Source organism: Bos mutus, chromosome 28, assembly GCF_027580195.1.
Source record: "Bos mutus isolate GX-2022 chromosome 28, NWIPB_WYAK_1.1, whole genome shotgun sequence".
Taxonomy (NCBI): Eukaryota; Metazoa; Chordata; class Mammalia; order Artiodactyla; family Bovidae; genus Bos; species Bos mutus.
In genome coordinates, this window is record NC_091644.1 from 19,485,126 (window position 1) to 19,512,260 (window position 27,135).

Here is a 27,135-nt window from a genome sequence, read left to right on the forward strand (position 1 = left end):
CAGCTCCACACAGACGCTTTGTTCTCTGCAGGGGAGAAGTGTGGGGAGCGGAGGACTGGGGGGAGGCCAGCAGGTGACTCAGGCCTTAAGTCTGGACCAGGGCCCTTTCCTGGGCTGGAAAAGCCGGGTGAGGAGAGCTAATGTCCTTCTCTCCCCTGAAGAGTTCCCAGGGCTCCCTTCCGGGAGAAGGGCAGCTCAGCTCCCTCTTCTCGCCACCGCTGGAGCCAGCTCCAGACTGGAGAGGCCTGGGGCCACGGAAACGCCAGGTCGTCCGGTAATTAGGGCCGGCAGGAAGTGATCCAGGGAATTACCGGGGTCAGGCGCCCCATCGAAGGCCAGGGCTTTGGAAGGGCGGCTGGGTTGTAATCTCGATTTGAGATCGGTTGATTTTGTAGTTAGTTCCAAAAAGAAAAGTCAGCTCTAATTAATCTGGGGACTTGGGAGTGTAGGAGAAACAGGGGGCAGAGAGCACAGGCTGGGGGCTGGAGGCAGGTGGAGCAGGAGGGCTGTCAGCCCCCACGAGGCCTCAGATGTGGGGCCCATGTCTCAGCTCCCTGATCTGCTTTAACTGAAATGGCCTGGATGCCCCCCCAGGAATTCCTGGCTTTGAAAGCAAGTGCTGTCCCCCGTCTGCCTCTATAGCTTCCATCTGCAGGGCATGCTCTGCTGCACGTCAGCATGGCATGGAGCCTAGGGTTGCCCAGGTCCTCTGGGAGTCAGGGGATGCAGGGAAGTTTTAGGTTTCTCCGCTGGGGTGCACAGCTCAGACGGCCTTCTCCTGGCTTTATTGGAGGTCGCAGGACCAGGTCAGCTCCCTGGGGAAGCATTCGGGTAGAATCAGTGCCAATGGGCAAAGTACTCCCCTTCTTTGGTTCTTTGAATAAAATACACCAAGTACCCCCAAGTTCTCTGCTTTAGATGTTCACAGAGAGACTGGGAGACTTGGAGGAGGGCCTGAATCCAGCCACAACCTTCTCACAAGAAGGAAAACAGGCCAGCTCCCTCCTTCTTTCCTTCTAGTGGAGGAGATGGGAGTAGGCAGTGGTGGTGTGATATTGGAAATTATAGGTCCCCTGGGCTCATAAAACCCAGGTAGTAAAGTCATCCAGAACAAGACTTTGGGGCCAGAAAGACCTGGCTTCACTGCTTTGTAGCTGTGGCTCTAGGGGGATTCACCTCTGTGAACCTCGGTTTGCTCATCTGTAAATTGGGGATAAGAATAAAACCTACCTGAAAGGGCGGTTATGAGGATCTGATGAGATGATGCAAGCAAAGTGCCCCTATACAGCCTGGCACGAAAAGGCCCAGAAAGGTAGATATAATAATTCTAGTTATCATTCTTCAGATATGATATGTCCACCCACGTGATGCTTTGCTCTGACTGGCAGGTCAGAATGATTCTGCCTTTTTGTAGAAGGACTGAGGTAGGGTGAGCAGATGGGCGGGGTGGGTGCCCTTCTGCTCCTCATACCCTCAATCCAGCGCCCTAGCCAGCCGACCACAGGGCCCATCAGATCTCCTTCCCTGGGAGTCCCTCTTTCCCTGGAGCCCCACAGCCTCCAGGAGGTGCAACCTCAGTTATAAGCTGACTAAACACGAGGTTCTCACATCCTGCCTGCACTGGTCTGAAGACACACAGCCCGGAGCCGGCAGGATGGGAATGTGTGCTCGGCTCTGGTCCTTCGTGCAAACCCCAAGGCTTAACACCCAGACCGCCACATGTGTCAAAGGCACCCCGCTACTGCCAAGATGGACGGGCCAGTTCTGACGTGCTTGGAGATAAGCTCTCACCAGGTTCTGTGATCCATACACAGTCTGACAATACTCATCAATCCTCTTGAAAGAGAGCCAAGGTTGCGATGCTTTAAACACACATTTTGTGTCTTGCAACACATTGAAAGTAGATTGGTGCCATAAATTTGGATCAAATAGGTACCACATGGGCGCACAATGCTCACAGTGTCTAAGCCATGGGGCTGGGTGCGAGTGGGGCTGCGGCAGCACACGGCCCGCTGGCTACACCGGGCTGCGATCTCCGGGAGCCGGTGGAGATGCTGCCCTGCCAGCCTTGGCCGGCCTTTGAGAGGATGCCAGGCTGGGACCAGCTGCTGGGGCGGGTGGTGGTGGTAGTGGTGGTGGATGGAACTAATCAACAGCAAACTTCACAGGACCAGAAGCGCCTCTGCTGAGAGTTAAATTCCCTTACTGAAAGGCCTCCCCGCGTACGTGTCAAGTCGCCAGGACAGAGTAACGGAAGCAGACGTGGGGGTCCGTCGTTACCCTGGGGCCCCACCCTGAACACACGGGGCATCCCGTGGCCTCTGTCCCAGTTCCATGTCCCCATTGGGTGGCACAGGGTGCTGGGTGGGAGCAAACTCTCATCTTCCCAGCATCTGTGACCAAGCTGCCCTTCGTGTGGGTCCCTCCTTCTAGGCCTCTTTCTAGGCAGAGAGCAGAGAGGGAAAGAGAGAAAAGAGATTTGGTGGACAAAAGAAAAGAGCCAGAGGGTTACCCCTCCACATTCCAGAGAAACCACAGGGGAGGGTGGTCTGCACAGTTGGCTTAGCCTGGGGTGACACCGCCCCTCCCCCGAGCAGACATTTCCTTCTGCACTAGGGCAAGAAGACTGGCTCCTGGGTTCAGACTCGTGAGACCTAGATTCCAATCCCAGCATGATTATCACTAGCTGTGCAATGTTGGGGCTTCCCTGGTAGCTCAGACAGTAAAGAATCTGCCTGCAATGCAGGAGACCTGCGTTCAATCCCTGGGTCGGGAAGATCCCCCTGGAGAAGGGAATGGCAACCCACTCTAGTATTCTTGCCTGGAGCATTCCATGGACAGTGGAGCCTGGCAGACTACAGTCCACGGGGCCGCAAAGAGTCGGACACGACTGAGTGACGAACACTTGACTTGTGCAACGCTGGGCAGAGTATTGACCTCTCTGAGCTTCTCATCTCTTGACAGTGGGGATAACGCATCAAATTACTGGGCCAAGGTGAGATGAGATGAGTGAGAGACAGAGCGAAAGGACTTTGGCTGAACCAGCGACGTGAAGTAACTGCTGCCCTTGTCCTTGGGCAAGATTCTTCATCCAAGAATTGAAAAATGGGATGAAACACTTTAAGGAGAAAAGTAATATCTCATGAAAAAAGGACTCTTCATCTAAGAATTCTGATGGGAAGAATACTTCTGCCTGGGTATGGTGATCACTGGGGCTCAGGCAGTGGGAACAGGCACTCGTAGCCTCCTGAGTATCGCCTGACCTTGAGGAATGACCCCCAAGCTCTTGGGGGTGGGCTCTGCTGCTGGCCATTGGTCGCCAGTGCACACCCTCTGGCCTCTGTTAGACTAGGAGGCTGTGGCTTCAGTGATGACAGGACAAGGGTCCCAGCAGAGTGAGGGCCAGCAGAGAGACGAGAGTTCTAGGGCCACTTGGTGGCTCCGGAGCACCTACTGAGAAGTCTCAAGGACAGGCTAGGAGAAAAGGAGGTGGCAGGAGCCTTCCAGAAACGCAGAGAAGCCGGCAGCCTCACAGCTCCCACTGGATTCCATGAGAAGAGGCTGTTGTGAAAGGGAAGGGGCAGGTCAACAGAGAAAGAAAGCGTGGGGAACATGAACTGAGCATGAAGGAGAAGGGCCTTCTCGGAACCCCAGGAGACCTAAGAGCAGTAATGCTTCTGACAAGCCCTGGATGTGGATGCAGAAAGGCCTGGACATAGACTCGAGGGGTCTGACTCATAAAGCCAGGGTGGGGTGGGAGGCTGCTCCTCTCTAGCGAGGATGGAGCCAGCTCTGTTCTTAGGAAGCTGCTGCTTCCCTGAGCAGGAAGGGATTTCAATCCAGTCTCCCATCGGATATAGAAGCTTCTCTTAACACATGACAGACCCATAGTTTTCCAGCCTCTCCTTAAATGCTTCTGGTGACGGGGAGCTCCCTCCTTCTCAAGGTACCCATCAGCACTTGCTTTATCCTTAGTCAGGCAAAAGAAGTGCATCTGTGCTTTCTCCAGCAGCCCTGAGCCTCCTCTAGCAGCCCCAAGCCTTCTCTCTCCAGAGCAGGCTTCCCCAGGATCAGAGGCTGCCCCTCTGTCAGTAGGACCACGCTAATTTCCTCTGCAAATTCCACACAGTCAGGGCTGAAAGATTCCTCCCACAAACTTCATACAGAATGGCCACAATCATGGAAACAGGCCTTGTACCATCATGACACCCTAGCCCCAAGTTGACGCCTCTCTATCCTCAGGGCAACAGACTGCCCCCGCCAACCTCCTTTCTGAATGAACCAGATTTCCAGTTGGCAGGGGAATGCAGATGCCTGCCATGGTAGGGATGCCAACCGTGAGCATCCCCATGACCCCAGGGGGAACTGCTGCCCTGAAGTTTCTTCACAGCTTGAAAGAGCTGGTCTGGCTGCTAATGGGAAAGCCGACCCTGTGCTGCAGCGGGAGGCAGTAAATTTTGTGAGTCTGCATGAGGGGATGGAAGCAACCTCGGGGGCTGTAATTTCCACTTCCTGACACAGTACAAACTTCGCAGTTTATGCAGAACTAATGAAAGATCTCTCAGGTGTTGCAATGTCACCCACCAAGCACCCATAAAACAATGCAGTGAAGGCCCCTGTCGGATTACAGAGCTACAGAGCCTGTGGAATGTGCTTCTCCAGAGCTGATTCTTCCCTTTCCAGAATCCTCCCCTTCCTCGTCCTGCCTTTCTCTCCTGTCTCTTTTCTTCCCCTGGAAGGCGCCAGAGCCTCCCAGCTGGGGCCTGGAGGGTGGGATGGGCTCCTTATGATGCATGGCATCATGGGAAGGGCCGTGACCTGGACTTGAATTCCTGCTTTGCCGCTTATGAGCCACTTAGGTTGTACCTCAGTTTCCTCATCTGTTAAATAGGAGAAGAAGAGTACCAGCCTCCTAGGATTAGAAATAATGCAGGTCCCGTTGAAGGCCAGCCGGGCACACAGGAGACATTCAGTAAGTGGTGTATAGTGTTAAAATTATTTTTACATTATTAAAGTTATTGTGATGACCATCTCTGGGCCTTGGCTCAATTGTTTCCCTGTCTAAAATGCCATTTCCCTTGAAATCTGCTGCTTGAAGGAGCACAGTGGTAGATTAAAGATGGTCACAAAGGCTTTGCCACCCTCCCACAGTAAGAATAAGGGGCTGAGTCCTCCCACCCCACTGACTTGAATGCTGAGTTACTTGCTTTGACCAACAGGACCTCAGAAAATGTGATGCAAGAGATGCTTTTTGAAAAGCACTTGTGCACTAGGACTCGCCTGTTTTGAAGGCTGACCTGGGCCTGCCGTGCTGTGAGGAAATCCATCCGCCCTACACTAGGGGCTGGGAGGCCATGTGGAGGAGAACAGAGGAGCCCAGGCCGCAGCTAGCGCCAGCCCCAGGCATGTGGACGAGGCTGTCTTGGCCCCCCGGCCTCTCCAGCCATCATCCCATGTGACTGCATGAGTGAGCCCCGAGGAGACAGCTGGCCAAGCCACAGAATCCTGAGAAAGAATTGTTTTAAGACAGTAAGTTTGGGATGGTTCATTACATGGCAATAGATAACTGATACACTTACCCATTCACCAGGATTGAACTCAGAGGCTGTCCTCTCTCAGACGACTTCCCGAGATCCTCCCAACCTAGAATGAATTTCCCTGAACCCCCTACCCCAATACTGACACGGTGCTTTGGGATGGTAGTGGTTAGTGCAATTGCCTTCACTAGGGTTATTTGCATAGGAACCCTGTCTCTTTGGCCTGTGAGTGGCCAAACAGCAGAGTTGGGATCATCCATATCCCCTACCATACCCAGAAGCTCTGCCTGGTCTCCACTTACTAGGCTCTCAGGGGGCAGGTGAGAACCTGGTCTGCCTCTGTGCGGACACGGCCAGTTGGGTTGGCAGGGGACACATTCCTGGCCTGAGGTCCAGCAGGGCCACTGACTTGCCCAAGGCCCTTCCTTCTCTGAGCCTCCTGCTTCCTCAGTGGAGACACAAACCCCCTGATCATTTAAATTCAAGAGTTTTGAGGCCCCTGCTGATGTGTGTGCAAAAGCATGTACGGACCAAGTCCAGACCCTGTGTACACTGTGGTGAAGCCCTACATGGATTGTCACCTGGTGGAGAGCGGGTCCTCCTTTCCCCTCCTTCTTACCTTCCGGCCGTGGTAGCCCTGGATCCCTGGGTCTCCCTGAGGGGAACCAAGATAAGGCCATTAGAGGGGTTTTCTTGCTTCACCCTCCTCCTCCTCGTTACCATCCCTCTTCTTTCCAATGACTCCAAAACCTCTGACCTCCACCTCCAGCCAACCTTGGAACAATAGCAGGGACTGTTTGACTTTTCAGAACCAGTCCTTGTCTTTGCAGAGGCTGAGGGAGGAGGGAAGGGTCGACTTGGCAGGGGTACAGGACCCCTGAGGGTCAGTTCTGGTTCTACCACGGGCTCCCTGTGGCACCTGGACAAGTCATGTCCCCCAGGACTTCAGCTTCTGCATTTGTGAAATGACTGGCTGGATCAGTGCTTTGCAACTTCTCTTTCCTAAAGCCACAGGGACTCCAGCTTCAAAGGGAGACTCGACACTGTGGGCTTCCAGATAAGGTTTCGAAAGGAACTGGATGGCCCCGAAGGTCCTTTCCAGTTCTGGCCCCTTAGGAGCCACTGTTTTACTGGGATGTTGTGACAATGTCCTGGGACCTGAGTTCCCAACTCGGACCATGATCTGTTTGGAGAGCAGGGCCGCATCTTCCATACCAGCCACAGCACTTGCTTGGCCTGAGCCCACGAAAGTGCAATCCTTGTGGAAGCCGATCAATTCCCTTTCAGCCCCTTACTCAGTACCTGTCAGCGCGCCACCCCTACCCACCAGGGCACTTTCCCACCCACTCGATGCATCACCCAGAAGGACCCTCACCTTCGGTCCAGGAGGCCCAGGTAAGCCCTGCAGAAGCAAGAAGAAAGGTGAGTGGAGATGGATTCCACTGGCAAATGGTGAGGGCTAAACACACTTAGATGGTGCAGTTGGTAAAGAATCTGTCTGCCAGTGCAGGAGATGTAAGAGACTCGGGTTTGATCCCTGGGTCGGGAAGATCCCCTGGAGTAGGAAATGGCAACCACTCAAGTATTCTTGCCTGGGAAATCCCATGGACTGAGGAATCTGGCAGCTATAGTCCATGGGGTTGCAAAGAGTCGGGCACGACTGAGCAGGGATGCATACAAACACGTTTACAGTGGAGGTTGTAACGGGTTCTGGATGCGCTGGAGAACAGATCAAGAGGGTCCTCAAAGGGCATCTGAAACCTGCTCAGGGCACATGGGGACAACAGGCTCATGTCCCTCTGTGGAGCCACATGGGCGCCTCGGGCATCTCTGGTGTGCTGGCCCGCTGTAAAATAGGTCAATGGCATCATGCGAAATTGATAGTGTGTTTGGTCCAGGTCCCCACCCACCCACCTCCTAACTAGAGCCGCTCCCTGGAAAGCTGACCTTGCCCAGCAGAGCTTGGGTTTTGCCTCTGGCCCTGCCAGCTTGCAGGGGAGCCCTCTGTCTCCATTCCCCACCCCGGGGGGCTGTGACCACAGGAGCCAGCTGGGGGAAGTGGTGCAAGCCCTGCAGGAGCCCAAGGGAGAGGAAAGGGAAGGCAGGCTCCAGCGTGGTCTCGGGCGTGGGTCTGCCTGGCAAACACTGGCTGGAGAAAACCATGATGCCTGAGTCTGGCCTATTTCAATTGGTTTCAAAACACGCATTCTGGTTTTTTTTTTTTCTTTATAAACAACCTAACAAAGAAAACAGCCTGGCTTGGGTTCAGTGATCGGGAGCCCAGTGTGTATGGGTGAGGGCCGTCAGGAAAGAAGTGGATTTTGAGCACTTTTTAAAATTTTGGTTTATTTTCTTGGCTTGGTTTGTTTGGTTCAGTTCTCTAAATTCCACTTCCTTTTAGGTTTTCTGCTTTTCCATCCATCAATCCATGGAAGTGAGACTAACTTCCCTCCCCAGGGTTCTGGGGAGAAATCATGGAAATATTTAAAATCCGTTACGGGGATCAAGCTGAGCAGGAGAGCTGGCTCTCCCAGAAAGGTAGGTTTTCACACTGCCATGCTGCCTTCTGGTCAAGCTGGCTGCTTGACCCAGCCTAGGGGGACTCTACATGGAACCTTAGCCTTGGAAGCCGGGGTAGCCGAGGGCCCAGGTGTGAAGCCAAGTGACCTGGAATGTGGTCATACTCATTGTGGGCTACTTGACAGGGGCACCCCTGACCCAGTAATTCCACTTTTGGGAATCTATTGCAATGAAAGCATTGGAGATATGCACACACATTTATGTTTAAGGATGTATATTACAGAAGGCAATGGCACCCCACTCCAGTACTCTTGCCTGGAGAATCCCATGGATGGAGGAGCCTGGTAGGCTGCAGTCCATGGGGTCGTGAAGAGTTGGACGCAACTGAGCGACTTCATTTTCACTTTTCACTTTCATGCATTGGAGAAGGAAATGGCAACCCACTCCAGTGTTCTTGCCTGGAGAATCCCAGGGACAGCAGAGCCCGGTGGGCTGCCATCTATGGGGTCGCACAGAGTCGGACACGACTGAAACGACTTAGTAGCAGTAGCAGCATTTCAGAAGGGAACCCATTAACTACATTGTAAAGAGACCCAGCAGTCCTAAAATCTGTATCATGGGAGACTCCTGATGTAAGAAAGGGCATGGTGTACGAGATTAAGTGAAAAGAGTAACAGGATACCAAGTGTTAAGTTATTCAAAACGTCACCGACCTGAAAAACATTTATGTGCCGAGAAGTCTAAGGAGAAAAATGGAAAGGACTCTCCCCAGCGTTAATGATGGGGAAGCCTGGATATGGGAAAGCAGACAGTTTAAAACTTTTTCTTCGTCTATGTTCCAAATTTTTCACAATGGATATATGATGCTTTTGTCATAAGAAAGAAAAACACTTAAACAAAAAAAGCCACGTGGAAAAAACATTATCAAACAGACTGTGTCCCTCTGCCTCTAATAACTGCTGACGTTGGTCTTAGCTCTGGGTAGAGATGCATTTTCTCTAAAGAAGAAGTCCAGGGTTTTCTGAGTTACTCTGCCTTGGTGCTTTCTTGCATGAAATAGGGCTGAGAAAGAGTTGGGGCTTGGCTAGAGCTTGCAAGCAGATGACCCGGTGGACACTGGGACTGACCTATTGCCTGAGTGTGGTCTTGCCCAGAGGGGTGTCTGTTGGCTTCCCTGGGCCCCTCCTGGCAGTGGTCCAATCCCCAGGCTCGAGGCAGGGTCCTTTTGCCTGACCGGGTGTGTAACTTGGTTGGAAGGTGGCCTGGGAGTGGGAAATCCACACACACCAGCAAAGGCGTGTCTGTTAGGCCATCAGATGCCCCCTTGCTATCTCCTTTAGGACACTTTGTCCCAACTCGAGTTTTCCTAAGCCCAGGGGGCAGGGGACATCCATCAGAGTGGTCCCGGGAACTTTCTCTCCAAGCTCCTCTCTCCTGAGGCTGGGAGAGACAGGCCTGCTCAGGGTTTCCCCCCTGGGAGGCAGTGGCTGAAGTGGAACACATGATCCCATTACGTGTTTTCAGAACCAGAGAGCAACTGGTGAGCATGACAGGATGGGCAGCTCCCACAGGGATGGGGCCAGCCACGTCCCGCAGCCTTGCCAATGTGCTTCTGCCCTTTCAGCGGGGGCCCAGAGTCCCATCGGTTACCCAGTTCCCAAATTTCCAGAGAATTCAGGGGGTGAATCTTGAAGGAGAGGAGCTGGTGGGAAGCAGGAGGGGTACTTACTGGTGGCCCCATGGGCCCTGGCAGTCCTGGGTGCCCCAGAGGTCCACTCGGTCCGGGAGGGCCTGGTGGCCCTGGTGGGCCTTGGATGCCAGCCTGGCCCTGTTCACCCTGAGGTTGGTGGAAACAAGTGTCAGAGAGAGAGCCCTGGGCTGCAGAACCGTCCCGCCCCAGTGCCATGCACCCGGTGAGGCCCTGCCGTGGGTTCTGGGGGAGGCGGCGTGGTGTGAGGTGACGGTGTGGTGGTGGTGACGCATGCAGAGGCCGGTGGCAGTGAGGAGGTGGCCAAGACATTAGGCCTCCAGAGGAGAGGCTTCCAGAGACGATTTGCTGCGTGGGCTGTTGGTCCCCAGGGCAGAGCCCCGCTGCGGTGGCAGAGGCGGAGGAGCGGGTGAGTGCCCCCCGGCCCAGCCGAAGTCCTGTTCCCAGGTTGGTCGGATGACCAGGGTCCAGCCGAGGTGGCCGGCGGCCTCGGCCTGCCTCGACGCCTCCCTGCGTGTGACGAGCCCACCATCTCCGCGCCCTGGCCTCCCAGCCGTCAGATGAGAACAGCCTTTCCTTGTTTCCTGTCACATTTTGCCGTCTTTGATTATTTGGCCCAGAGGATCAACTGAGTCCTTAGGTCAGAGGCCACAGAATTTTGCTTAGCTCACCAAACAATTGGGCAAGAGATTTTATGTAAAAAAAAAAAAAAAAAAATATATATATATATATATATATATATATATACATGGCTTGGTAGCTTCTGCTGAAGAAAATGGAGCCTGGGCCAGCTAGACCCACATTCCTCGGGGGCCGCCATCAGCTGGGCTCTCCGGGTCCCTCAGGCCCCACCTGTCCAAACCATTCTGTGTGCAGCCTGCTTTATCACTTGTGTGATCTGTGCCTGACCTCAGAGGACAGTTGAGTTTGCAGCCCTTTGTCTGGTTGAGTTTTGAAGGTGTAAAGTGCTTCGTGCCTTTCTGGAGTCGCTATTACTATTCTTTTTCCTTATCCTGAAGCCTTTGTCACCCCACCCCATGCAGGTGCCCAGGGTGGACCCAGAGCCCAGGGAGGCAGGGGTGGGATCGTGAGGAGGAGGAGACAGCCTGGTCCACGTGACCCAGCTCTCGGGGCTGGGGGCCAGCCCGTGTCATCCGCAATCTGTGCAGACCAGTGTCGTTAGGTTGCTTTCTCCACGACCTCTCTGGGGAGGTTCTGGGTTCAGCTCTCGCTGAGGGGTCCAGCCCTGCAGACAGATTCGAGTAGAACAGTCCGGCAGGTGTGAGTGCTCCAGGCTGGGATGCAGGAGACCCAGGTGGCCAGACTGCACGCCAGCCCGCCCTTCTCAGTGTGATCTCAGTAATCCTTTATGACACTGTACATAGAAAAGGGGCCTGATGATGCTTGCTGCAAACCCCATATTATAAATAGGAGTGCATGACCTCAGAATGGGAACTCAGATTTTAGCAGCATCCGCTTGAACCATCTCTCCAATGGGATATCCTAGGACAGAGGCCACCAGCAATGCCACTCTTGGCCTGAGCTACATCCTGCCACACCCTCTAAGAATCCACTTAAGGGCTCGGAGAGTCCATGGTGGAGAAGGCAGCTGCAGAGATGGGTCACAAGTCCCATTTTACAGAAGAGAAAATGGAGGCTCAGAGAAGTTGAGCACCCTGACTAAGGTCACACGGACAATTTGGGGGAACTGGAATCAAAACCCAGAACTCTAGACTTTTCTATTCATTCCAAATAAGCCCCCAGCAAGAATTGCTCACCATCCAAATTTCTGCACTTTGGCAATGACCTTCAATGCCATCTGCTAAACACATCATTTTTTTCAACTAATGTTAAACCCAATGTTTAAACATCTTACAGAGCCTGTGAAATCAATATTGGTTTATTGATTGGAAACGGACAAGCCTTTTTGTGTCCCACGGTGGCTGACAGAATAAAAACCTTATTCTCAAGGCAGAATCTGCAGCAGGAAAGACAGGGGTCCCTATTCTCTCTCTACTTCAGAAATCAGGTCAGGGCAGCACAGAAAGCTCTGGTGTATCCTCCTCCTGCTCTTGAAAAGGGAGGCAGTAGCATGCCTTGGCCCCGCTCAGTTTCTTCTGTAAGGTAGAGATGAGAATGCCAGTTCCACTCCTGGTGGCCCGTGTGGGATTACATGGGATAATCCGTGTAGAATTCTCACAACAGAGCTTGGAGCCCAGCAAGGGCTCAACACACAGCAGTCAGTGCAACTAGGGCCAGGAAGTGGGTGAGGGGGGCCGAGGCAAATGGCCACTCTGAGAGCAGGGACTCAGCTCTCCTGAAATGGAGTCTGACATGGGTAGGGGTGGCTGAGAGTGGGGTGGGCCTGGTGCTTCTCTGAGCTGCCAGTGAGCCCCCTGAATAACCAGGCGTTGGGTAAGCGCTCAGAGCACATGGAGGCTCTCAAGGATCTGGCTGGTGTAACGGGATACGGAGGCTTGGGTAGCACACGTGTCACGTGTCCCTCTGTATTTTTAGCCATTAATTGGAGTGATTTTTCAGCCTTGTTCAATCAGATGCCTGAACATTCAGGCCCCTGGGCTCCTGAGTCAGGCCAGATGGTGGCTCCAGGCCCTGCTGTCAGGCTTTCAGAGAGCATCTCAGAGCCCTGCCACTTCCAGCACTCCTGCGAACTTGGGGGTTACCTCTGACCCCCAGTGTGAGCAAGGCTAGGGGTGCGGGTGGCAGCCATGGAATTCCTGGCCTGGCATCAAGCTGCAATGCCTTTGCCTAGATCCCTGGGTCTGTGGTCTCTTGCTCTTTGTTCTTTGTGATCTGGTCCTATCCCAGCCTCCTTGGCTTAGTAAGGCAGGAAGAAGGAAGCAGTTGCTCACAATGATTACACCTGTTGGTTGTGGGCTACATTTCCTCTGCAAATTCCCTTGCTTCTCAAACTCAGGTTACAAGTGATCAGATGCTAAGCAATCTGCATTTCTAAATATAAAGGGTGTAGGTCCAACTGAGAGAGCCCTGGGTGTGGGGTCTGAAGACTCGACTGCCAGTTCCCACTCTCTCTTGCTGTTTGTGCCACCTTGGGTACAAATTCACCTCTCTGAGCCTCAATTTAACTTCAGCGCTTAAACTGCCAGGAAGTATTTCCAGTGCTCTGCATACACAATAACCCTATACAGTAGGAACCATCATTATTCTCATTTTACAGATGAGAAAACAGAGGCACAGAAAGGTGAAGTAATTCGCCCCAAATTGCATAACTAGTAAGAGTTGGAGAATGTGGGTGTTCTGCAGTTTACTGGCTGTGTGACCTCAGGCAACTTACTTAACATCTCTGAGCCTGATTTGCTCATCTGTGAAACAAGGATGATCATGCCTAACTCATACAACCATTGTGAGAATGTAAACGAAAGCAGGCTGGAAAACGCATGGCCTGGTGCCTGGCACACAGTGGCGGCTGCTTTGCTGGCTGTTGTGAGCAGTAACAGTGAGACAGTGGTTGAAGCTGCTGGGCCTGGGTGTTGTGCATTTCCACGTGTATGGCATTTGTAGGTCCGTCTTTGTCTAATTTAATGCAATGCGAGTGCAGTGAGATTCTGCTTTTGCCAACAGCCCCGGTGGCTCAGATGGTAAAGAATCTGCCTGTAATGCAGGAGACCCAGGTTTGATCCCTGGGTCAGGAAGATCCCCTGGAGAAGGGAATGGCCACCCACTCCAGTATTCTTGCCTGGGAAATCCCATGGGCGGAGGAGCCTGGTGGGCTACAGTCCATGGGGTCGCAAAGAGTCAGACATGACTGAGCGACTTTCACTGTCACAGCCCCAGCTGGTTCGTCAGGGCCCAGAGACTTGCCAGCCCCTGGGAAGCCCCGTGTGGTCTGGCCAAGGGAGGTGTCTACCTGGAAGGTCCGCCTTTTAATGACTGGGGGTGGAGCCAGCCGCACTGAATTGAGGAGAGGCAGCAGCTGAGGAGAAAGATGAGTTGGAAGGCCAGAGGGCAGAGGCCAAAGATCGCAGGTGTTCAGGAGGGTCGAAAGTCCGCCAGGAAGGCAGGGTGGCCGAGAGGGAGGGAGGAAAGGAAGAGAGAAGAGAGATTAGCGGGTGTGAGGCACTGGAGGGAGGGCATGGACGGGCCGCTCGAGGCTTGTGGGTGCAGTGCTGAGCTTGCCCTTGGAAGGCACCCCATCCGTGGAAGGAGGCAAGCCCTCGGGGTGTTGGCAGCAGCACTCCCCAGTGGGGAGGGGCCTCCCCAGCCAGGCCTGCCCTCCATAGCCAAGCCGGGCCACAGAGGCCTCCCGACATACGGCCCAACGTTGCACTGCCAGGCCCACGGTCCCTGGTCGTGGACAGAGGCTGCAGGGCTAAGGGGAACAGACTCTGAGGCTCTGATTTGGGAGCCACAGGATCAGCCTAAATTGGTACTTGAAGCCAGGCTGGTGGGCAGCCACCCCTGGGTTCTTTTTTCAGCTGGACGAGAAGGGCTGGTGTCAGCGAATCTGGGGAAGATGGTCAAGGGCAGAGCCGAGCCCGGCTCCTGGGGGCTGAGCAGGAGGGTGTGACCAGTGTGGGCACCAGCTAAGTGTTACTGAGGTCTCACCCAGGGGCTTGGAACATCGAGGCTGGACAAAGACGTCTCTGGCATGTTCAAGCACTTTTTTGTGGGGGTGGGGCGGGGAGAGGCAATCATGTTAGCTAACGCAATTTTCATTTCTGAAAATTCTAGCTGTTTCCAGTCTCTCTATCCAGTGGAGTTGAGCACCCCACAGCTTTAGGAAGAGGTTAGAACCCATGTGAAAACAGAGGGCATATAATCCACCTCTTGTTTCTGAAAGCATTGTAGCTCGCACAAGGTGGCTGGGAGGAGCATTAGGAAGCAAGGGCTGCTTGGGCTGAGGATGCACCCAGCCAGGGACCCGGAGCCCAGTCACGGCCTTTCTGGGTCATTGCCACCTTAGTGGGTATCTGCTACGCGAGGAGCCCCAACCTTCTCACTGGGGCCTGGGGATGTGCAACGTTGGGCTCTGTGTCCATGGAGCCTCTCACCAGAGGGGCCCAGAGACCTTCCAGAACCTACAAACCTTCAGAATAATTATCTGGTTGGAGCGCAGAGCTGCTAGAGAGCCACTTAGGTGCTCCTGGGGTGGGGTTAGGGTAGGGGGTTGGGGGGAGACAGGGCAACGGGAAGAGTGAGTGCCAGGCTCAGATACCAGTTCCCAGTCCCAGGGCACCCCAGACACCCCCTGTCCACCCGGCCTACCCCTCTCTCCCTGGGGATGCTGCAGGCTGGCACAGAGGCTCAGACCACCTCGATCATGTATCTCATGGGCTGGGAGGCCTGCCACCCCCCTCAGGCCTGTGGACCCCTCAGAAAGGCAACAGCCCCACTACCCGAGAAACACCCTGCTTTCCTACCCACTTCCAGATGAATGGAAGGTGCCAGCTGCCTTGCCCTGCCCATCAGCTGGATCCCCAACTCCACTCTCACCCAGCCTGACTTGTTACACCCTGGCGCAGTCATAACCTGGGTTTCTCTGCAGCCTGTGGCCAAGGCGTGCTGGAGCCTGCCATCCCTGCTGGCTCCCTCTTCCTGGGTTGGGCTCAAGGGCAGAGTCCCTCCCTTCTCCCTGCCCCACGCTCAGAGCTAAGGACACACTGTCAAAGCGGCTGCAGTTGTGTTGTCTTTGCTGTTGGGGGATGCTGTCTTTCTTTCGGGTAACATAACAATCCTGTGAGCCCATCGTTTCAAATAAACACAGCTGACCTTCTATTATTGTATCGGGATCAGGCTGGCCGGAACACCAGGGCCCCTGACTCCCTGGAGCACATGCCGCCGCCAAGCTGGCTCTGTCTGCACTGCCGCCGGTTTGCCTGAGCCCCCTACTCAGCCCTGGCCTCACCCCTACCCCAGCCGCTCACATTCAAGGCTGCACCCTGCCCCCAGCCTCTCTCTGGCCTGGGAACCAGAGGTCAGCACCTAGCAAGGCCCTCCTGGGGCCTTTTGGAGCCAGGTTGGTTGACTCAGGGTCTGACTAGTCTTTCTCTCCACTCCCTCAAGACCCCTGCCTGGCAGGGGTGGATGGCCAGGGTGGCCACACTGTGTGTGTTGGGGGGCACAAGGCTGCCCGCGACAGGGGGATGGACACCTAAAGATGCCTGTCATGCCGGTCCCCGCTGCCCGGGGCTGAGAGTGGTGAGGGCAATCCACAAAATGAGGGGTGTCCCAGCTCACTGGGGCTCTTGCACCTTCATTGCCCCCCGCCCCTCCTCAGCCCTGCCCCCGAGTGGCTCTCAACGTTAGTTAGTGCACACATCTGAGGGCCCTCAACAGGACTACAGCAGGCTTTGGGCTCCGTATCCTGGTGTGCAGCAAGGGAACGGAGGAACTGGATTGGGGGTGGGGAAGACCAGGACACTAGCCCTGAGAGCCCCACCGCACTTGGAGCGGCTGCCTTGACTCTTAGGCAAAACAAAGACTTCACTCTTGCACTGACAGTCAGCTTCCAACCATCTCCCAGCATGCAGGTCTGGGTCATCTGAAGCAATGACTAACCCAAAAGTCCCTGTGATTTGGCCAGGGCAGGCAGACAGCTGGGCAGCTGGCCAGACAGACAGACACACAGAAACGCCGGGTAGGGAGCCAGACCAAACTCACACAAGTTGCACAGCCTTATGTTGAAGGCTACTTGCTGAGGAGCGCACAGCCAGGCACTTGGAGCTCCAGATACACGCATGCTGGGGGCTCCCAGCCCCAGCCAGCGCGGGGGTAGATACACAGAGACACATAGCTCTGCACAAACACACACACGCTGATCACCAGGCACAACCCTGGGGCCGGCCAGACGCACTGCCCCCATCATGGCGCTGCTCTGTCTGCTGAGTGCAGAGGATCTGTGTGCGCCTGGCCCCAAGCACTGTAGGGAAGAGGAGGCTAAGTTGGGGGCTGTGCCCCAGGGATGGATCAGTTTTCAGGGTTCACTTACCCGGTGTGGGTACTCGCCACACTGACCCTGGGGAAGAGAGGGAAGGAGAGGAGGTGTTAGACACTTGTTGGGAGGTGGACCCTGGGGGGCAACCTCAGGACCCGGGGACACACCACACACACGCACACACACCACCCGCCTCTGGGCTCTGTCTGATTCCCTCCCTCATGCCTGCTTGGCAGCGGGGAAGAAACCCCCAGGGCCTGCCTTCATGTGGCCCCAAGGAGCCAAGGGCAGGACTCTGCCACCATACATCGTGTGCCATGACAGTGGAGTCAGGGGTTGTGCTCCATGCCTGGCTGGGAGTATCTTCCGGAAAGGTCCATCCTCTGGGTGGGCCCTAAACAGGAGTCCCTGGATGGGAATAGCGGACACCGAGGCAAGGGCAACAGAGCCCTCAGACATGCCTTCTTTGAGCTGGGGTGCCAGGTCCCTGCACCATTCATTTGGGAGCAAGCCCAGCAGAGCCCCCATCAGAAATTCAAGGAGACAGAGCACATAGAAGGCTGGGAAGAGGGCCAAGCCAGGAGTTTACAAAACGGACCCCCTGAAATCCTAGAGGCTCATGGGAGGTGGTCAGAAATACTATGCAGGTGGCAGGTGGGATGTGTAGAGAAAGAGGCTGAGAAGGGCCAGGCTCCAGGCTGTCCCCTTCCCTCAAGAAAAGACCCCCACCCAGGGCAGCCTCCCTTCTCTCTCATACACTGAGTGCCACAGCGGGTTCCCTGCTTCTGTTGATAAAAACTGAAGTTTGAAAATAACCCTTTCAACCTGTTGGAAGACTGCTTCTTGAGATGAAAATTCTAGAAAACCCCCATCGGCTTACCTTTTCTCCCTTTTGTCCTTGAGGTCCCTACAAAGAGATGGAAATGAGAGAGTCAGAAACCGAGGCTCAGGACTCAGGGCCCGAAGCCTCTCTGCTGGAAAGCCCTGGGGTGAGATACCAACCGGCTGTCCCCAGGGACCCACCAGACCCTTAGGGACGGAAACACGCACAGGTGAGTGGAACAAAGAAGACGGGTGGAATCAGTCATGCGGCCCTGCATGGGGTTGCGCAAGAAACTTTTTGAAAGGCCTGAGTCCCAAAGGCCGGGCTTAGCCACCCATGTCTGGTCTTCCTGTGCCCGAGACAGTCCAGCTGTTGTGGCCCAGCTTCTTCATCCACCCGCAGACATGACTAGGTGTGCCCTGCTCCCCGCACTTGACTATGATGAAGAACAGGTGTCATCTTTCATTTATCCCTGCACCTGCCAGCATCTTGTGGGCTGGCCACAGAGGAGGCTGCGTGAGCGTGCGTGACAGGGCTCTGCTACTGCCAGACGCCCTGCACTCTCAGGCCATCTCCTCTCAGAACCGAAAGCACATTCTAACTCCTACCCTCCGCAGCCTCAGCATCAAACCCACTGAGCCAGAAGGGCTTCTGGGGACATGGGGGCTGGGGCAGTGTTCCAGACATCAGGAACTTTGGAGGAAATTTTGGCCAAAGAGAAGAAGCAGGAATTTCATCTCTGTGTTCTGGATTCCTTGGAGGAATGTAAGGGCCTCAGAGCTCCCCTCCGGGGGATCTGGTCAAAAGCTCATAGGGCTGAGAAATGAGCCTGGGTTCAGGATGGACCCCAGTTCTCTGAGGAGAATGCAGCATCCGGCTAGCTCTCTTAGGGGCCTGACCTGAGGCCAGGGCTGAGGAGGCCTCACGCTTGGCTGGTGTGGAGCGGAGAGGGAGAGGGAAGGCGCCCCTTGTTTTGAAGACTCCCTGGGGGGCAGGCTTTGGGACATGCTGAGCTCACGCCCACGCTGGCCTGAGAGGAAGGTGCTGGCATCGCTCCTTCTCCGGGATGAGGTGATGGAGACGAGGCCCTGTGGCTCAGTGAGCAGTGGCAGCACTGGGACTGTGAAGGTCCAGCTGCGTCCACTCTGCTGCGTGCTCTGAACTGAGTTGGAACCCCGGGGGGCAGGGCTTCCGAACTTGGCTGGAGTCACAGGCAGAGCCCCTGGGGCTCTGAGGTCCCTTCCAGCCACCATCCTAGGGCCTGTGAGGGCCTGTCTGCCAGGCCAGTCTCTGTAGGGCTTGGAGACCTCAGGATGGGGGACAGATCCATCTGGGTGGATGAAAGGCCTCCTTTTGTCCCTGACTTGCTAACTGGGCCAATTACCAAACTGAGAGGTTCCCAGGAGGTTGTGGGAACGGACAAGTGGTCATTGGGACAAACCACTGGCATCCCAGCCCATGCGGTGGACCAGGTGTTTAGTATCAAGTTCAACAGACTGTGATGCATCTGGAAGGGGACTGAACTGAGGGGACCAGGCCACCTTCCCTGGGGACAGAGAGAGGAGTATGATGAGAGAGGGAGGTCCAGGGACTCAGCAAAATAACCCGAAGGTTTGGGACTGCAGACACATGGAGGATTGAGTCTGGACATCCCAAATGGTGGCCCATGGGACAATCACGGTCCCCGGGGATATTCTGCTGAACCCACACACTTTTATTTCAATTAACTGCCAATACTGAAGAGCATGGAGAGTACGACAAAAATCTGAGTTTCGAGTTTCTTTTAAGTATTTCAAGGCCGAGCAACACCTGGCACCAACGAGCTCTTGAGGCTGCCCCCTTAGGACAGGTCGGGGTCAGGGCAGTGTGCCGCTGGCGGTGTTTCCTCTGGGCCAGGCACTGTTTGAAACGCTTGATGCGAATTAACTCCTCGCACCTTACGACAGCCCTGTGAGTGGTGGGACAAGACGTGAATTCAGAGTCCTGGTTCTCCTTTACACCACTGGTGGGACCCTGATCCTGTCTACACCTTACATCAGGTTCTCAGGGCTACTAGGAGGTGGGTGGGGCAGAGGTGACCCCCTTTTGACAGGTGAGGACACAGGTTAAGCGGGGTGGGGGGGGTGTGTGGTAAGCCCTAGCCCTCAAGCTGGACGCCAGACGGATGGTAAACCATCCGGGAAGGGAGGAGAGTGGGAGATGGTCAGCTGATCAGCAGGCCAAGATAATGACACTAGATGGCATGTGGAATTAATAGCTTGGGGTCCCTGTGCCAAGCCAAACAGGAGCCTAATGGCTCTGTGGCCTGTTGGATTTTGATGGATGACCATGAGGCAGAAGGGGGATCTATCACACCGATGTGGGTTCGTGGTAGAAGTGATGGCCTCACCCTTCCCCCCCACACTCAAATCTGTTCTGACTCCAGAACAGACAGGGAAGATTCATGGGTGGTTAACTGGGGTGGGGCAGAGGGAGGGCAGGAGGAGGAGCCCCTTAGAAGGGTCCTTTTCTTTCTAAACAAAGAACCCTGGTAGCAAAAGGAGGCATGGTGGAGGGTAAGATCCTACCATGTGGGTCTCAATCCCATTCTATTACTTATGAGCTGTGTAGCCTTGAGCACTATACTCAACCACCCTGAGCCTCTATCTCCCCTTCTATAGAGTGGAGGACAATAAGCTGTTATTATGAGGATTAGGGCACAGTGCCCAGATGATGACCATCATCATTACTTCTGGGGTTGCATGGACTGTGTTAAGGCTCTGCAGAAGGTGGGAAGGAGCAGGAGGAAGGTGGGGACAGTGGTGTGTTTCCCCAGGCCTGCTGTCTGCCTGGCTGGGGCAGGAGCGCCTGGAGCCCTGGGCAGCCTGGAGCAGGGAACACTAGAATGTCAGGCTCAGGGCTTCCCTGGTGGCTCAGCAGTAAAGAATCTGCCTGTCCATGCAGGAGACACGGGTTTGATCCCTGATCCTGGAGGATCTCATGTGCTGTGCGGCAACGAAGCCCGTGTGCTACAACTATTAAGCCTGTGCTCTAGAGCCCAGGAGCTGCATCTACTGAGCTCACACGCAGCAACTGCAGAAGCCTGTGAGCCCTAGAGCCCACACGTGGCAACAAGAGAAGCCACTGCATGGAGAAGCCCGCACACCGCAACCAGAGAGTAGTCCCAGCTCGCCACAACTAGAGAAAAGCCTGTTCAGCAACGAAGGCTCAGCACAGCCAAAAATAAATAAATAAAATTATTTTTTAAAAAAGAAAATCAGGCTCAGGACATAGTGCTGGATGGACACCCCTCGCTCCCAGTGTGAGTGCTGAGCATGAGTGATGGTTTGGGGACACCAGCTGCCAGTTCTGTGTAACACTGGCCAAGCAAGGACGCTCTCTGGACCTCTCTTTCCTCATTCCTCAGGTGGAGAAGCCCCCTGCCCACCTCTCCTCCCTGTGCCGAGTAAGTGGGATGCGTGGCACCCAGCTGGGGAGTGACCCTGGGGCAGACACTCCCTCGGCTGGGTAGGGTTTGTTAGCCCAGGAGGGCCAGTCCGACCCCTCCACCCACCCTTGAGAGAAGGCTTAGGGTTAGGGTGATCTGGTCTTACCATCTCCCCCTTTGGTCCCGGCCGGCCCTGGAAGGAGAAGAGCAAGTGAGCTGTTTGCAATCAGGACCCCCTCCCCCACAGCTGCCCCTCTCATGAACATCTGTGTCTGCGACCATGTCAAAAGGGTTGAAATGAACAGAGAGGCGCTCTGGACGGGCAGCAGCCTCCCCATGGACTTGGGCATGTGTGGGGGCTCAAACAGGATGGGAGACCCTGAGGAGAACACAGGAGGCACCCTGAGGTGCTGGGGTGAGGGTTCGGGGGGTGAGGGTGTGAGCTAGAGTCCAGGCTCCTTTCAGAATAGCAGATTGAGCTCTCCAGCCCTCTTCTCTCCCCGCCTCACTCCTTTCCAGCTCCTTCAGGAGGCCCGGAATCAGCAAATTCTAGATGCTGAGGGTACAGTTTGGCCACGGACTTGTACCCAAGGGGGTTGGGACAACTCGTTCTAATGGCCCTTCTTCCCCTTCTCATTGGCAATGACTGTACACCCCAAGAACATTCATTTTTATCTAAAGTGCCTTCTAAGGAGTCAGGGTCTCGTAGAAGGACTAAAAGACCCCAGGTTAGTGATCTGGACTAAGCGAGGGGGAGGAGCCCACAGTGTGAAAGGGGCCACTCACCGGTTTGCCGTCGAGCCCAATGGGACCCTGAAAGATAAACAGGCCAGATGTGAAGACTGAGCATCACAGGCGTTCTGGCAGACAGGCAGCCTGGGGGTGGTTAAGGACACAGGCTCTGGACTCTAACAAGGTAGGGTTCATGTCTCTGCTTCACCACTGGCTGTTATGAAACAGGTAAGCCTTGGCTTCCCATTCTAAAATGGGGAATAAAATAATCTCCCACATGGGGTTTTTGTGAGGAGTAAATGAAATGCCACCTGCCCCATGCCTGGCACCTGACGGGTGGCAGTTACCTTGGTACCAAAATCCTTCTCACCCTAGAGGAAAGTGGACGGCGTGTTCCTGGAAAGCAGGGCCAGCCAGTCCTGAGGCCTGCAGGAAAGGCCTGCCTCCTATCCTGCTTTCAGAATCTCTCGTAGGCCTTAGGAGGGGCTCCCCGGACATTCAGATGGCCAGCCGACTGCCCCACACCCCAGGCAGATTAACCCTCAAAGCCAGGTTGGAGGTGGCTTCCCCAAGATGCATCATCTTCCCCAGAGTCCACGGGCCAGCGGGCTTCCTAGCCTGTGACCTTGCAGCCTGTCTGGCCTGCCGCACCTCTAGCTCCACGTTGATGTCCCAGTCCTTTTCTGCACTGTGAGTCGAGCACCAGGCTACTCTCCTTGGCGGCTTTCTGTGAAAGCCAGTGGGAGGGGGTCCTTGCTGACGGGCCAGCCCTGCCTGAAGTTCATCACCCAGCCAGGACCGGGGGTCTCCGCAGACACAACTCACCAGTCCTCTCCACTTACCGGAAATCCTGGAAAACCCCGGGTGCCCGGCTGACCCTGAAAAGAGTGGGAGAGGAGTGAGGATGGGCAAGGAGGCGAGGAAGCAAACCTTAGTCCCTGGTTCACCTGGGCTCCCAGAGGGTCCACGGTTTCCCTCCCATTCCGCTGTGATCATCCCTGGGAGACGCAGCCTGGGAGGCAGGTTGGGGAAAGCTGGACACGGACCATCATAGGAAATCTCCAGGGACGGGGGGTGGGAAAGGGGACAGCGGGTGGTCAGCCTCCTTTGGGTCTTTCTGGGAAGTAGCTCCCTGAGCTTCTCCTTGCCCACCTGGATGCTCTGAACCCCTACGTGGGAACAGGGTGGGGAGCAAGGATACTGGGGACTCTGTATCTACAGTACCTACAGCACACTGAACTCCTTGACTGTGATTGTCCAAGTCCTCTTCATTTACACAGTTGGTGCTCATGGCCACCTATCTAAGGATGGTTTGGGTATCAGAACTGACCTTCGGAATGTGTTTTCAGGCCAGAACAGGTCAGATTGTCCACTGTCCAGTGTCCCTTCACCCTGGCTAATGGGGCTCTCCTGGTTGGACAATGTCTGGATACCTCCCATCTTTGTGGGATGCAGAGCCATCATGCCCATTTCCCCCAGGGGGCAAAGTACACAGATCGGTATTCAGGTTGGAAATTTGAGGCAGGTTCATTGGCCACAGTCCAGTGGTTTATGATCCAGATTCAGGACAAAGGAGAAGAGTGGAGGTGAGAAGAAGCCTGAGGCTGTGCAAATCCAGGGCTGGGGTGGGGTGACCAGGAGGTCCAAGGTGATAGAGAGTTGAGAAACCTGGATCCCATCACTCTCCATTTGAAGAACTAGCCAGGGTTCTCTTTTGCTCACATATCTTCCAAGGTCAGCCTCGATCTCATCCCGATGTACCACTTTAGCTCCTTTCGTGCCTCACCTTCCCACCTACTCTCTGCTTGGGCACCCTGGCTGACCTGCCTGTCCCTGGACACACCACATCCTTCACATGACTAGCTCTAAGCTTGGAGTCTCCTGTTGGCTGCGATGGCCTCAGTCTCTTCCCAAGTCTGGGGTTTTGAGTCAGGCAGACTGAGTTCTAATCCTGTCCCCACCACCAAGGGCTGTGTGACTTGGAGCAAGCCGCTTATCTTCCTCATGCCTCAGTTTCCTCATCTGTAGAATGGGACTAGCTATATAAACTCACAGGGTCATTCAATTACATCTTCAGAGCCTATTGAGATGGTAGCTGCCATCATCACGGTAAACTGAACTGAAATTTGTTAAACTGAACTGAGCCTAAGGCCACCACAACACAGTAAGGTTGCTTTTGATCTGATACGTCTCAGGGTCAATGGAGGTTTGTCCTCGCCAAGCAGTAGATTCAAATCAGACCCTATATCTAGAGGAGGATTTCTCTGGGTCCATCTGCTGTAAACATGAAACCTCTCTGGGCTGCTTGGGTCCTCCTTGAAGCTGTGGACTTGAGTGTCCAGAGGCCTCTGCTCAGGGGACATGCCCAGGGGACAAGGCTGGGTGGTCCCTGTGGGCAGAATCCACGCACTGGTCAGGCGGGTAGCACACTGGAGCATGCCCCGGGCCTGGGATGGGCTTGTGGAAAGCATCCAAAGGGACAAGAGGGTGGAGATGCCACTCATGTAGCAGAAGGGCCCAGGCTTCTCTCCTCTCAAGGATAAGTGATGCTAAGAATAGCACAAAGGAGAAAACCCGGAAACCTCCCCGTGTAAACTTTCAGTTACGCTGAACACTGAGAGGCCCAAAGAAACGGTCAGGAGGAAAGGATTCCAAGAAACATCTTCAGTCCCGCTCCGAATAATATTTACATGGTGGGGATAATCACATGGTTTGCTAATTACAGAGCCGTCCCTGGTAGCAGGGTGCGTCTCTCCAACCCAGAGCCAAGTTTGGGGCTAACCAAGGCTTTTTCAGGAGATCTTGGGAGGGATGTTGTCATTGACCAACTGGAAACTGGGACTCCACTTCCTTGAGAGGTAGGGTATTGGGGAGGCACATGGAGAGGCTTGAAACTCTATCTAGATCTATCTAATTTCTATCTAGATCTTCACATCTGTGCTGAAGGTGGACATCTCTGCCAATGGTTATTGACTGGCTGTATTTATTTGGGAACTGCCTGTGTGCATTCTTTACCAAAAACTCCTACTGCATGGTTTATCTTTTTCCTACTGATTTGAGTAAAGCTCTTTGACAAGAATAATAACTGAGAGTCATATGTGTTGCAAATATTCTTTCCAATTTGGCATTTGTCTTTTTTATGATATACTTTCTGCCATATGGAAACTCTACATCTATGTCAACAAATATATCAATATTTTCCTATGGCTTCTAGGTTTTAGGTCATGTTTTGAAAGACCTTCCTCAGTTCAGAAATATAAATGTTTGCTCATGTTTTGTCCTCTAATTTTATGGCTGCACATTTTATATCTAAGTATTTTGTTCATTTGAAATTTATTCTGATTTCTAAGCTGTTTGTAGTTGTCTCAGTATCATTTCCTGAACAATCTATCTTCTTTTTCTATTGGGAAGTGAAGTCTTTATCATGGACCAAATTTCAAGATGTATTTAGCTTTATTTCTGTTCTGTTTGTTGTTTTAATTGCTCTGTTTCTACAATATGTTTTACTATCTAGTAGAAGAACTACACCTCTCCTTCCTATGCCCCTTTCTCTATTTTTCAAAAAGTTTCTGAAATTCTTACAAGATTTTTTTCCAAATGAAATGGAATATTGTTTCACTGAACTCCTAACTAACCCCCAAATTCACTGGTATTAGAATCATGTTAAAATTATGGATGATAGATTTATTTGTAGATTAATTTGCTGATTAATATTATGTCCTTCTATACAAGAACAAGGGCTTCCCTGGTGGATCAGATAGTATAAAATCTGCCTGCAAAGCTGGAGACCTGGGTTTGATCCCTGGGTCAGGAAGATCCCCTGGAGAAGGAAATGGCAACCCGCTCTAGTATTATTGCCTGGGAAATCCTAGAGGAGCCTTGCAGGCTACAGTCCATGGGGTTGCAAAAGAGCTGGACATGACTTAGGGACTAAACAACACCAATATAAGAACAAGGGAAATAAGCTTTACATTGCTTTCTAAAATCTCTTCAAGGCCAGGGAAGAGAGGGAGCCAGGTGGATCCCTATGTCTACTTCTCCCTTCCTTTCTCCTGCCTGTATGTGCGTAGGGTAAAGCCACATAGACAAACCAAAGTTTCTGGATGGTGAGAAGCTTCCATCCTGGCTGACCTCTCAAAGAGGGCCAGTCATGAATCTGTCCAGAGCCTGCCTCATTCCACCTCCCCGCCCCAAGTCAGTGCTGACTATCTTCAACAGGACTCTGTGCTAGTAAACACTTACTTACTCATGCTGGGGAGAATAGGGAAGAGAGCCCTGCTTTGTGCAGCATTCGCCGATTTCTGGAAATCTGTGATTCTGTAAATACTCTCATCACAGCCCATTTTAAGCCTTCCAGCCAGCCCCACACCTGCAGCCTCTTCTAAACATGCTCAGTGCTGGAGCAGGAAGGATCAGGGGAGCTCTGTAAACTGCAAGTCTGGCTTAGCAGAACATAACCCCAGGGATAAAGTCCTAACTCCTGGACGTCATGTCCTTCACAATTGGGTCCTCGCTCACCTCGACAACCTTCTCACCATCCTTGCTCTTGCTTCGTTCTAGAAGAAACTTTCCTGGGACTTCCCTGGTGATCCAGTGGTTAAGAATCCACCTTACAATGCAGGGGACTTGGTTCCAATCCTTTGTTGAGGAACTAAGATTCCATATGCCACGGAGCAACCAAGCCTACGTGCTACAACTACGGAGCCCATGTGCCCCAATTAGAGTCTGTGTGCTGCAATGAAAGACTCTGCATGGCGCAACTAAGACTCAACACAGCCAAATAAATAATTTTTTAAAAAGAACTTTGCCCGTTTCTCCAGTAGTTTACAGGAATTGCACCTGCCTTGGAAGTTCTGCTCCTCCTTGATCACAGTTTAGTTACCTCTTCCTCCTGGAAGTCTTCCCTGCCTGCCTTCACCCCAGGTCAGGTGCCTCTCTCCGTGTCCCTAATTGTTCCCAGCTAAGCACTGACCATCTGGACTATAATCACTATAGGGTGGTTTCTCTCTGCAAAAGGGTAAGCGGGCTGCAGTCAGGTTTTCATCGTCTACACAGGATCTAGGATGCAGTCGGTGCCTGACAAGTATTAATGGAATGAATAAATGAAGACACATCCAGCAGGTGTCTCACCCTGGCTGTAGGCTGTCTCCTTGCGAGTGAGGGCTGGAACTTTGGATAGCTCTTCCTTGCCTCTGAAGAAAAGCTAGGGGCCGTGGGAAGGAACAAGCTTTCCTAGCCTGGCTGATGACCTCTCCAGTGCCTGCCGGGCCAGCCAGCGTCTCGAGTCCCAGCCTCCATCTCAGCTTAATGGGGCCCGTTGTTCTGGCATTTTGAACCATCCTTCACCAAAGTGCGTGGAGGTCCCCTCTTTGCAAAGACCATTTCTAAAGCTCCAAGAGAGGGGGCAGGTGGCCCCTAGAGCAGCAAGGCTGGTTCTCATTAGCAGCGTATATTCAAGGCCCTTCCTGGCTG

General features: G+C 53.7%; 1 protein-coding gene across 1 annotated transcript in view; it reads right to left on the reverse strand.

The window, feature by feature from the left end:
• Nucleotides 1-27,135, reverse strand: part of COL13A1 (collagen type XIII alpha 1 chain) — an 88,379-nt gene that overhangs the window by 45,187 nt on the left and 16,057 nt on the right. The window contains exons 6-14 of the mRNA XM_070364482.1: nt 22,506-22,541; nt 21,718-21,744; nt 21,098-21,124; nt 17,562-17,588; nt 16,736-16,762; nt 13,655-13,720; nt 9,787-9,894; nt 6,913-6,939; nt 6,157-6,192 (exon numbers count right to left, since the gene is read on the reverse strand). Coding sequence (XP_070220583.1) covers nt 6,157-6,192; nt 6,913-6,939; nt 9,787-9,894; nt 13,655-13,720; nt 16,736-16,762; nt 17,562-17,588; nt 21,098-21,124; nt 21,718-21,744; nt 22,506-22,541 — 381 coding nt within the window. The remainder of the gene's footprint in view (nt 1-6,156; nt 6,193-6,912; nt 6,940-9,786; nt 9,895-13,654; nt 13,721-16,735; nt 16,763-17,561; nt 17,589-21,097; nt 21,125-21,717; nt 21,745-22,505; nt 22,542-27,135) is intronic.